The sequence below is a fragment of the Pterocles gutturalis genome, unplaced genomic scaffold (assembly GCF_000699245.1).
Source record: "Pterocles gutturalis isolate BGI_N339 unplaced genomic scaffold, ASM69924v1 scaffold51179, whole genome shotgun sequence".
NCBI classification, from domain to species: domain Eukaryota; kingdom Metazoa; phylum Chordata; class Aves; order Pterocliformes; family Pteroclidae; genus Pterocles; species Pterocles gutturalis.
In genome coordinates, this window is record NW_010135123.1 from 6,303 (window position 1) to 19,128 (window position 12,826).

General features: G+C 38.2%; 1 protein-coding gene across 1 annotated transcript in view; it reads left to right on the forward strand.

Annotated features, from left to right (window-relative positions):
• TMEM5 (transmembrane protein 5) overlaps positions 1–5,145 on the forward strand; it is an 11,355-nt gene extending 6,210 nt beyond the window's left edge. Inside the window, exons 3-5 of the mRNA XM_010081786.1 lie at positions 868–1,182; positions 3,149–3,319; positions 3,949–5,145. Of these exons, the coding sequence (XP_010080088.1) occupies positions 868–1,182; positions 3,149–3,319; positions 3,949–4,366 (904 nt within the window). The 3' untranslated portion in view covers positions 4,367–5,145. The remainder of the gene's footprint in view (positions 1–867; positions 1,183–3,148; positions 3,320–3,948) is intronic.
• The last annotated feature ends 7,681 nt before the right edge of the window (positions 5,146–12,826 follow it).

Below are 12,826 nucleotides of genomic sequence, written 5' to 3' on the forward strand. Positions count from 1 at the left end.
CTTGTGATCACTAATCCTTTGAGTTCAGTCAATAGTCTGTTAACACAGCAGTTAACTGAAGAGCAGGAGCTGGCAAACATTGGTTTGCTTCATTGCAGTTCATAAATGGCTGCAAGTCATCAGGGATGTAATGATTTTGCTACGTGATTGAAATTCCTCTGTTAAATAAATACATTGTACGAGATCTAGAAATGTAATTTTCTGCTGAAAATGTTCCCACCGACTAGCTTCTATCAAAGCCTCAAGTTTGACCTGGGTCACACAAGCAACTTAAGTTTACATTTAGACAGGTACTTCTTGTGTTACGGATTCTACTCAGTATCAGATGATGCAGTCTTTTTTTTTGGTCTAACCCTAAACAAAATTACAGAGAAAAGTAGTATGCCAGACCAGCCAATTGTCCCTCGTAATGATACCTGGTTTAGTATAGTCATACAGATTTTGGGGAGGGCCTCTCTCTTGTTCTAATACTGAATTCATTGGTTATTACTGGAATTAATAAAAAGTTTGACCTTTAGGGAATTTGAAAGCACATCCTTCTTTTAAAGTTGATCAATTTACTCACATTTTGATGTTTGGATATGGTAGTAGTTGTGATTTATTGACAAAATACCTTCTTTTCATTTAAGTCTAAATCTCCTTCTTCCTGAATAAAGATAAAGGCAGCTTTATTCATGTATTATAGCTGTAGATACTGACAACAGAAATGGTTACAGTTGCACAGCTGCACTTTGCAGTATATTGCATTTACTTTACTGAAGAAAAAAAATACCTCTGGAATACAGACTCTGTAGTGAGGATGTTTAGAAGATTAAGGTCAATAATTTGTCTTAAGGGTGTTTACTGTTTGTGGTTTGGTTTTCACAGCTTCATCACTGGTCCGTCTGTAGTTCCTGGCTACTTCTCAGTTGAAGCTGAAAATGTTGTGCTAGTTCTGAATGGAAGAGAAAAAGCAAAGATCACTTACGCCACTCAGTGGTTGCATTACACACAAACGTTAATTCAGACTCACAAAATACAGCATGTAGCAGTTGTCCTGCTTGGAAATGAGCAGTGCAACAATGAATGGATTCAACCATACCTGCAAAGACACGGAGGATTTGTAAATCTACTCTTTGTTACATATGACTGTGCATTGGTAAATGAAGAAGATATTTTCCAGTGGCCTTTAGGAGTAGCTACGTAAGTGCTATAGACATAAGCTACAATTGAAACTTAATTGTTGTGTAAGAGGTATGGAAAGTACAACTGAATGTTACTGCTGATACCCAAAGCAATTATAATAAGTAAATTGTAGAACATGATCCTATTAATGATTTTCTAAATCAAGTGTTGGAATCTTTGGAAATTGCATTTAGCAATAAAAATGATAACAGAGGAAAAGAATGCTAGGATTTAGGGAGCTTTAAAAAAAAAGAACCTGTATCTGATGGGGTTTTCTCTTTGCTTATTTTTCCTTGAGTAGATTTGCTCTTGAGATTTATCATAACTTCTGATGTAATATGTACCAGTGACATGGGAACTTAAAAGGTATTTTTGTAATTAGGTTCCAACTGCTGCTTGTTCAGGAAAGGAAAGGGATGGTACTGGTGGTAGTATTTCTTAACCTCTGTTGTGGCTCTCAAAAGGAAATTGTATGCCTCACATTTGTAATTAGCATACTACAGTATCACAGTAATGTAGTCTGGTTTAACTGCTTACTCACAAAAACATGTTTGTTATACTTACTGTACAAACTATTTATGTGGAATAGAGAAAAGTTTGGCTCAGTTAGATATATTTTTTTCCACCTTACTCCTTGTCATGGTAATATAAGATGAAAAGAATACAGAATTCCTTTCATATCTTGTGTTGATTTTGAATATCCTGTATTGAGCCAGTTGGCAAACACTATGGACTTTTTAACATAGGCTGAACTTGGTCACAGTGTCATGGAAGTACAGTAAATTTGGATTCTTGACAGTGTCAGAGAATTTATGGCATTGGAAGTTCCTAAGCAAAAAGAAATTGAGTTTTGAGATGCCAAAATTAAGGTGACAGATAACAGAAAGCAACAACAGTTACAACAGTAAACCAGGGTACAAAGCTGGGTGGAGAAAGATAGGTAATATTAATCATGTAGAAGAACTAGGAAAGGACTGTTCCATCCAAACTTGGCAAAGTGAAGAGAGTATGTCTTCAGAGAACCATTAATAGCAATGAAGAAATAATTGTGAAATAAAGTAAAGGCTGCCTTTGAAACCAGTGAAGAATTGGGATCAGGGTATAGCTTTTCTTACAAAAAAGAAACAACAGGGAAGTAGAACAGTGAGTGATCCATCAAAAATAATAACATTATAAGGAATATCTGTCTTAATTTGAGAATGCAAAGGAGCAGAAACTTTTAACATTCATCTGTTCCCAAACAAACATTAACTTTATGTAGTTAAAAAAGCTAGTGCCAGGCCTTCAGCTGAAGCAGTGTTTCACTAGCTGTCATGCTGACCAAAATACGTGATGTAAGATTTGAAGAATCAGTCAAAGAAAGAAAAATGCTTGATGTGGTGAAAACATGTCTAAAAGGATGGCATACAGTTGACACTGTATCCCAGGACTTTGCATTGGTTTTGGTGAGTCCAAAAAGACAAGTTAAATAGCTCGTATGACAAGCTATTTAGTAGCCAGAAGACTTGATTAATGAAGTTAACCCAGATCAACGTGACATTTTCATTTGAGAGGTTACCAGTAGTATTTTCAGTTGATAAGCATGCAAAAAGTTTGAGATAGCTGAGGCTTAAACTCCGTAATGCCATTAACCTGGCTATTTCAGTCAAAACAAGTGGTTACATCAAGAACAGCTGCTTTTGAAAAAGCATTTCTCTCAAGGACATTTTGTAACATGCACATATAATGTTTCTGATGTTGAAAGTAGACATAAGTATTCTGGAATGCCTTGAAGAGAGTGGTGGGGACAAAGGGAATAAAGACCAACTTTTAGGACAGGACTTACATGGTTTGCTTGTGGGCCTGTCTTTGGTTATAGATGTGGATTGGCAACAAATAGGTGGTTTTAGTCTTAGAATCTGCTACAGCAAAGATGAAATGGTACAAAATGCTTTTTCTTTGACATAAAACATATCATTATCTAATGTATACATTGTTTTTACAGCTACAGAAATTTTCCAGTTGTGGAACCCAGCTGGTCAATGCTACATGATCCAAGATCATATCTATGTAATTTCTTAGGAACAGTTTATAGGAACTCTTCTAGAGAAAACCTAATGGAAATTCTGAAGCAGGGTGGGCTTGATAAACTTTGCTGGATTGCAGCCAGAGAACAGTAAGACTTTGATTTACTTTGTGGAAATATTAAGACGTTTTTGCGTAGTTCATTATTACTAATCTTTTCCTGAGTGTTTAAAAATAGTAAAAACAAAAGTAACCAGTCATCATTAAAAGAGAGAACATTTCCAAGACTCTTTATATGGGTCTTCATAATGTAATGGCCTTTCTGTTGCTATATTTTACACAAGTATATTTTTAAATAAACAGAAAAATCTCCTACATCTGCTACATATGAAGACCATCAAGTGTCTCTCTGTACGTCTGTTTCTAAACTCTGCTGTGAAGTAAATTGACGTATGCATCATCCAAGTCATGCAGAAGATTTAAAATGGCTTTTTCAATTTGCCTCTTACACTTCTAAGTATTAATAATTTCCTTAAAGGACCATATCTAGAAAGTGATACAATCTATTTTTAACAGTGACATTTTCAATAAATTTTAGAAGACTCTTTAAGAATAGTTAAAACTAAAAGTAAAAACCTATTGATTGTGTGTGTAATATAAAATTTTTACATTGACAGCATTTTCAGTTTTATAAATAATTGAAATTAAAGCATATCTCTATTTTTTTCATTGCGGTGCCTGTGGGAAAACTGTTAATTCACAACCCCTTTGCTTTCCTAGGTGGCAGCCTCAAGAAACAAATGAAAGTTTCAAAAACTATCAAGATGCCTTGCTGCAGAGTGATTTGACGTTGTGCCCAGTGGGAATAAATACAGAATGCTATAGAATTTATGAAGCTTGTTCATATGGATCTCTGCCTGTTATAGAAGATGTAATGACACCGGGTGATTGCGGAAATTCATCAATGTACCACAGTGCTCCATTACAATTATTAAAAACCATGAGGGCTCCATTTATCTTTATTAAGAATTGGAAAGAGCTTCCTGCTGTTCTAGAGAAAGAAAAAAAAATGAGCTTACAAGAAAAGATTCAAAGGAGAAAAAAGCTTATAGAATGGTATCGAAACTTCAAAGCACGGATGAAACAGAAATTCATTAATACTTTGGAAAATTCATTTTTGCCCAGTGATAAAGGATAAATTGCCCCTTTTGAAAATCTGTAGTAGATTGAAAGCTTAATTTCCATTAACCTTCTGAGGAGGCTTTTATACAAAAGAAATCTCACAGGGCGGATGCATTCCTTTCGAAGTCAACAGAATTGCACTAGCTTGGCCAAGAGCTACGTTTGCCCCTCCATCCTTAACAATTTTTGGAGAACTTGTGTAAGGATGACAGTTTTATTACTATTTTTCCAATTTCAGTGTTGGTATATGACCTGATACATTTTTTTTTAGGATAATATCTTTGACCACGTGAACTTGTTAAAATCCAATGTGAGTACAACAGGTGTGTTTGAAGAAAAAAGAGGAATGAAAGCTGTATGGTACAAAGTAATTTATAGACTAAAGAAGAAAAGTATGATTATAGCAAAATTGCTGGGTTTAGTACAGTCATTAAACTATATCCTGGTAAGTACTTGTTTTGAAAATGGGAACTGTTTACTTAATTGACACTTCATTTCCAAGGAAGTGGCCATAAAGCTAATTAAACACTGGAATAAAAGTGAGTATTTCAAGGTAAAAATGGAGAACTCTTTCTTAGAAATATTTCATAGCAGTGTATTTCCCCTTTAACATCCGATATCAAAAATTCTTTCTTCCACTTCCATTTAGTCTTGGGACATAACTTTCTGAAGTTCAGCTGTGAGAGCATTCATTACCCGCAGTTACAGCTGCACATTCTGAACACCGGGCCTAAAACATGAATCTGCTTGCAGCTTATCTCGTTTCTCAAAATCTGCTGAAACATGTCAGCTCCAAAAGGTGTCAGAAGTATAATAATGTATATTTGTGATACTGCATGTACAACAAACAGTTTCAAGAGTTTTTGTTAAATGTTGCCAAAGGGATCTATTACTGTTCTTGTACCTCAGAAATGAGTGGGTGCTGTTACCTTCAGTGTGTTTGGCTGTGCGGTGTTACTGCATACACAACATTGGCATACCAAAGGTGGTGTAATAGCCGGTTTTCTGTCTTTGAATATGAGTGTGCCATGTGGGTTCTTTCTCATGCAGGCATGCAAAAGCCAATGCAACTGTACTCCTAAGTAATATTCATTTGGGTGATGATACTATCTAGTTCTGGAGTGTGTATCATACAAGAGCACTTCTGTGGTGTTTTAACTTTTCTTACATCCCTTCTGTGTAAAAAAACAAAACAAAACAAAACACAAACAAAAAACCAAAACAAAACCCACAAAACAACACCACAAAACAAACCCAAAACACATGAAAACACTGGCAGTTAGTTTGCTAACAGTGGATGATACTCATAGTGGCTGCTCTAGATCTGGAATAAGGTATGTTTCAGAACACCTGAATTTTTAGGAGCTTCATTTCCATATGCTTAGAAGATGCTCTCAGAAAACAAATAATCTAAATCCAAAGAGTCTGAATTGTATGTCTGACTTGAATTTCCTGGGACTACCATCCACCCGTTTTATCTGAAGCATCGTGCAGTTGCAATACAACACAGATGTACTCTGTTCAGCTGGAACTGGAACTACGACTATCACAACTCGGCCTTGAGTTGATGTACCCTGGTTAGAGGTGGGCCTTGTTAGACCAAATTTACAATAATTTTCCATACTCAGGATCTGAAGTAGCCATCTGCACAGTAGTGCACAGAGCTCAGAGGGTTAGAGGAAGCTTGAATATCTGCAATAGTGTAGTGTCATTGCCGTAATTTCCCTGTTGTAGAATCCTTTCTGCACAAGCCGCAAAACTGCAGAGCAATGATCTTGAGCAGTGTTTTTCAAGCAGATCCCTCGGCACTTCTGCAGGGTTTCAAGGAACTGCAAAAAACAGCTGAGAGAGAGGTCTTTTCCACTCAGCCTAGATGCTTCTAAAAGAGGCTGCAGCTCCTAAAAAATATTAATGATATGCAAGTCAAAGTTTGAAAAACAGTTCAGTGTGTTACTTGATCATCAGTAGAAAAAACATGCTGCTATTCGTGTGTTCATTTCTAAGTAAACGTGAGTTTATTTCCAAACTCGTGGCAATTATATTGTAAGGGACGCCAAGACATGCAGCAAAGTTTTATCAGAATTTCACATTGCAGCTGCTTGCCTCTTCTTGGAGTTCAAAGGTAAGTAATAAGCATTTTACCTATATTTAACCAATTCTTGACATGTCAAATTCATCTGATTCAGTCCAACAGGACTTAGTGCTAGAAGTCTTTTCTTGTGTTCTATTGCCAGGGCTAACAGAGCAAAGAGAGCAAAACATCTTGAAGCCAAGGGAGGGTATCTAACACATTAAGCAGGTTTCTAGTATTTTAATTATTTCCTTATTTCACTGTCCAACTTGTGGGAGAGGTTGTAGTTCTCCTGTTTTTACTTCCTAATCTTTTCTTATTTGGAAAAATTGTCATCTCTGTGCCCTGTTCAGATGCAGAGATGAGCAAGACAACAAAAAGGAGCTTTGGCAAAAAAAGGGATGAGAGAGAAGAATGGTAGTGAAGCATGCAAGAAATCAGAGAGGTCTTCTCAAGTGGTGTAGACAAAACTGGTTTAAAAGAAGGGAAACAGTTAAGCCACTGGCGAAAAGGTAGTTTATCCACTGCGTGACATGTCCAGGCGGCAGTAGATAGTATCTACTGTCAGTGAGAAGATGCAGGATCAATTCAGTTGTTTTAATACTGAGGGGAGAATGCATGCCCTGCTTTTGTAGTTAGCTCTCTGGCTTGAGGCTGGGATGGTGAAGTAAGGCTTTCAAGGACTTGAGGCCTCTTGTAACTGCACATGCTGTCTTCATCAGAGAGGGAGCTCTGCACAGAACTGAGCCTGTTTTGAGTCAAGAATGCCAATTGTAACAGCAAGTGTTACACAGATTGCTTATCATGCGGTGTTTTGCGTCAGATTTGTATGTGGAATATGTAACTCTACCAGTGTCATTATCAGAGGTATTTACTGCTGATGAAGACTTCACAAATTAAGCTGGATTGCCTTGCTATAACAAGAAACAGATCTAGCTTCTCACAATTTACATAACTCTGAACCCATTAAGAGTGTCTGTGAACACACAGTGTAAATGATTCGAAAGATTGGTTTCTAGACAGCAATATGTTCCCAAAGAAAGGTAACCAGTCTTTATAATTGTTGGTAATCCTGTAGATCAGGAGGCTTGCAATGGATCCAGCTGCCAATTGCTTACCATTCTTGGACATTTAAGTTGTGATAGTGTAGTTCAATAGTTAGGTTTTCTGCTATTTTTAGATATTGTCTTTCAGTGACTGAAACTTATACAAGGAGTGATACACTAAGAGTTTTGTAGAAGCCTTTCTCATAGCAGTCATTAAGTATGAATTAGGATCGCTGTGTGCTGGGATCACCAATTTCAGTTTATTGCCCTCACCAAAGCACTTGCAAAACCAGACAAATAAAATCCTGTTACTTCTTGGTAAACCTTGCATGTTAGTAATGACCTCTAAGACCTGGGCAAACTCAGAAGCAGCTTCCATGCTAGAGAGTCCTAAAATATTTCCAGGAATTCATTCTACAGGGATGGGAGAAATGAATGACGGTTGAACAAGTCTATGCTTATTTTGGCGTTTATGTTCATAAAGACTGACATTGGAAGAGACAAAAGTATTTCAAATACAATTCCAACCATGCCCTAAGAAACAGTTGCCTGCAAGAAAATTGTTACCATAAGGCATGTTGGGACTGCCATTTTCCAGTAGCTAGGAAGGAGTTTAATGTTTATGTAGTGCTGTGGATCCTACACAAAGGATTTGATGAATCAGCCAAAAAAAAAAAAAGCTGACCTGATGAAAGTGTGCCTGAAAGGATGACATACAGTTTACATTGGATCCCAGGACTTTGTGTTGGGTTTTTTTTTCTTTCTGAGTCCACAAAGATAAGTTAAATAGTTTGTACAATAAGCCCTTCTGGGATCATTCCAAAGTGATGCTATAAAAACCATGCTGTGCAGCAAAAGTGACAGTGGTTCTAAACTCTTCTTCTCATCCCAGCAGTTTACGCAGTTACAAAGAATTACATAGATTTCTTACTAATCACCAGTCCATAAATCATGACTGATAATCCTCTTGATATAGAAACGGCATGCAAAGGGTCACGCTACCAATTCATACTTAAACTCTTTGGGTGCATCAAATTTCAGGATTTCTTTAGTGTCTCCTGAACAATAAAAACCGGTAAATGGGTATGTATTTTATCTTGTCAATATAAATATTTTTCACATCTTTACTACTAATTGCAGCATGTAGGACTGCTTTGACTGTTAAAATCTCTCCATCGGACTCTAGTTTTGAAGAACTTAAAAACTGAAAAGGCCCTAGAGCACTGGGGCCAAGAGAAAAAGATTAATGTTTATGTGCATTTCTGATGTATTTAATTCAAAGCATTTAAGAGAAAATGCATCCGAGAACTAGAACGACAGGACACTAAAATGGTGAGGCAAAGAGCTTCAAAACAGGCTACATAATGTTAGTCCCCTAGTGTCTGGTGTTTCAGCATACTTTAACTGTCTCTGGTTCAAGATCCCATAAAGAGGCTTCAGTCTTCAGAGGAAACTGCTACACATTTTGAAAATCAAGAACCTTGTAAGATTTCTCTAGTTCAGTACCCAAAAGCCACTGTCCAGTTGTGAGACACTGGGCACACAGCCGGGTGTTTGTACAGTAACATCTCTTATCTCCTAATTGTGTTCAGTGCCCTGGCAGCACATGCGTTGCTATTCACATTTTCTTCTCTGAACACCCTTGGGACTTGAGTGCAACTTGGTGAATGCTGCTGTACCAGAATATAAGACATTTCTGATCCATAGTCCCACAACACAGATGTGTTTTGTCAAGTATGGCGTGAAATAACATGACTCATTCTCTCAGCCAGTCTTAGTCATAGAAGGATAGTTTTAGGTAAGTATCCTGAAATTGCTTCCTAGTTGATATTCTGCACAGTCCCAAAACCAATGCAAAATTCCTGGTTTTCAGGTGAAAGCATTCCCCATTCCTATGGTCTTCCAATTTTTTTTTCATCTTCAGGAATAAATCATTTGTAGCTTGGGCTGCATTTTTAAAACAAACAGAACAGAACTACAGTACTATACACAGTTTCCATTAAATGTATGTTTTCAGAAGAGATGCAAAACAAATTCATCAAACAGAAATGAGTCATTTCGTAAGATCCATATGAAGACAGAACCCATTGAAAGACAGCAAGTTGTGCAGATGGTCACAAATAGAGAAAAAATGAATCTCTGAATGACTGAAATTAGCTTGATTCTTTCAGATAAAGTTATTCAAACAACATAAATCTGTTAATGTCATATTTTGAAGTTTGCTGTATCTAAGGAGTTTTGTGCAGGGCCCAAAATGCAAGGTTTCTACATAAGTGATTTCTTTCTTTTCATGTTTTTCCCTCTGCAGTGGAGTTCTTTTTTGAAGAATTAGGCTAGTCCCGGGCCATGTGTGGAGATTCACCTTAAGTAATTTACATAGGAGATGCTGAAACGTCTTCCTCTGTGGCTGCTTATGTACTACTTTTTAGTATTTGTGACAACCCTTGTCAGCAGTGAGGCTACCGTGGTGCTAGATGCCAATGCACAAAATACTCCGGGATGCAAGGTACCAAGGTTTAAACCTTCAGTCCGGCTTGGGCAGAGCAGGGACACTGCCATTGCCACTGCGCAGCTGACGTTTCAAAAAACATTTGTTTGCTAATAACATAAACTAGGCAATTGCTACTTCAGGTGTAGCATGAAGATTTCTTTATAGCCTCAGACAAAAAGGATTGTATCAGAAACTATGTAATTTTTTAAACAATATTCTGTTGTCTGCTACCATTTGGTATGTGGAAAGTAGGTAGTTTGATTTCAAGAGGGTTACTCTTAATTTCCACAAACACAGCCCAGTGCGCTTCAGCTCATGTATTCTTTTTGAATATGGATCTCCATATTCGTTCTCGCTGAACATGGAAATAGAGGATTAAGGACACAGCTCTATGTCCCCTAAGGGGAAATGGAATGTACAGATTAATTGATGTTGGAATTTACACGGTGCTTGGCACTTCTTCAAGTGCTAGCATAGATTTAAGACAGCCAGTGATGTTTGCTTTCTGGTATGCAGTCTTTAATTGCATATTCCCTTTTGCTGGAGGGTTAGGTTTATTATTTTAATAGTGATTTATCAATCTCTGTCAATGCAACCCTTTGCTGATGATTGTAGAGTATCATGGTTGTTTTACAGTGAAAACCAAGTAGTCTTACTAGTGCTAAAACTGAAGACTATACCATCTGATGAGTACACAAGCAGGAATCTCCACGTATGCCATATTTTACCAATTTTCCTTCCTTCCCCTGTCTAATCAGACCCTGATTGTTTCTTCTTGTGTGTCTCTTTTCTTTGCTTTTTTCTCCCTGTGAACTGATTTTAACCAGCTGACCCTATTTTCACATTGTTATTTTCAGATTATAGCAAATTGCTTTCTCTCTGGTAGGTATATAATTTCCTTGTCCCTGTGGAGAACTTCTACCAGGTACCCAATCTCAGTGTAGAGGTAATTGGGCTTTTGCTGAATTTCTGCCTTAGCAAAGCTCTTGCTGTTACACGGCATGCTGCCAAAATATCTCTCTGGAGGATATTACATCATCTGAGTGCTTGTTTCTTAAACATTTTTAGTCTGGTTTTAAGATTTTGTCTGTCTGTATTAAAAGTTCAGTGAAAAGGATTATGTTTGCAGGAGCAGAAAAGAGAACTAACTTCAAACGTTTCTTTGCTTTCCCCTTTACAGGGAGGAATGTTCTCCCGTCCCTGAATGAAACCTCCCATGCAACTGTAGATACTTGAACACAGCTTATGGTGTTTGACAGCAAAATATTAGATATTAGCTCATGACTTTTGAGATCTGAATTCAGTTCCTGACAACTTAAGTTACCAAGGGCTAAATCCACCAGAGAATATTCACCGCCAGTGTTAAACCTAGGGCGGGTCAGTTCTGCTTAGATTAACTGTGCAAAGGACCAATCTTTTTAACTACTGCTAGACAGCCTGTGATGCTTGCCTGTTGGGGAGCTGTGAAACACCACAAAGCAGTCCCTAAAACTGTTGCTTTTTTTGTTTCTCAGTTGCAAATGCATGTTCCCCACTTGCAGATAAATAGAGAAGTTCCCCCTGCTGCCAGTGTTTGTGTTGAAACAAGATCACTTCATTTGCTACTGATTTTCAGTAAAACATTTACAAATATAAAATACAAGTTTGTTAAAAAATTATCCGTGTGGTAAGTATTTTACTGTTATTTCCTCCATCATCAAAGAAGCAGTATGATGTAAAATGGAGGCTTGGCTCTCCCCCTGCCCCCTGACTGTTACGTGCTCCCTTGGTTAAAACCTACTGGTCACTCAAGAGCTCGCACACCCTCACCAGTGGAAAGCCTTCTACGTCTGTGCCTCCACATTCCTCTGAGTTCCCTGGTCTGGTCAAGGCTGAACAACTCCAAGCTTATCTCCAGCCAAATGTCACTTGTCAGACTATGTACTCTCATGTTCATTTCCCTCGGGGCCCATTACACGTGCCCACAGCATGCCTAATGCATGCCTCTTGGGTTGGATTCTTCAAAAAGGAAAGGCAACCAGTTTTGTTCAGAAAGCAGCACCTTAGAAGGAGGGGATTATGCCTGTTCCTTCATGTCACTGTTTGGGGGTGAGAGCACTTCCCCAAGACATGTGAGAATTGGGTTCAGTTCCCTTCTCCACCTGTGAAAACTTGAACCCACATGTTCCAGGTCCCAGAATGAAAAATGCACGAAGAAGTGTCAGCACAGAGCGGATTTGGCTTTCTCCATTTAAAGTCATGCCACTCTTTACAATGCCTTCCAGCATTCACTTGGATAGTGAATATGCACCCGTTGGTTATGGCATCCACCAAGAGGACAGGCATCCTGAGTTCCTGGCTGTTCGAGATGTTCATGTATTTCACATAGGATAATCATTAGATGGCAAAGTAAATGTGGAATCAACTTAAACAATGTTAATAAAAACTAGCTTATAAATATTTTGGAAAGAAAAGAGAGCAGTAGGAGTACTGCACCTATACAGCAACTTGTGAACTCCTCAGTTTAGCTCTGGCTCCACAACCCCCTCTCTGCCGGTTTCCCTATTTGTAGAGCAGCGATATCTCCCACTACCTGTGGATGCGGCTGTTGTGAAGCTGTACTGATCTACTGGTGTTTGGTCAGCACGCTGATGATTCAGGTCATTGTACAAATCTGTATGTGCAATCCTTATGCTGGACAACTGTGATGGGTTAGCCCTTGGCTGGGGGCCAAACCACACACACCCGCTCACATAATTTCCGCCCCCAGCCGAGCATAGGGGAGAGAGTGAAAGGGGTAGTATGTAAAGGTTCTGACTGGTCAGGACCAGCCTGATTGGCAGATCCTCTAATGTTGACCAGCTAAGTGGCTTTTGCTAAATGTGTATC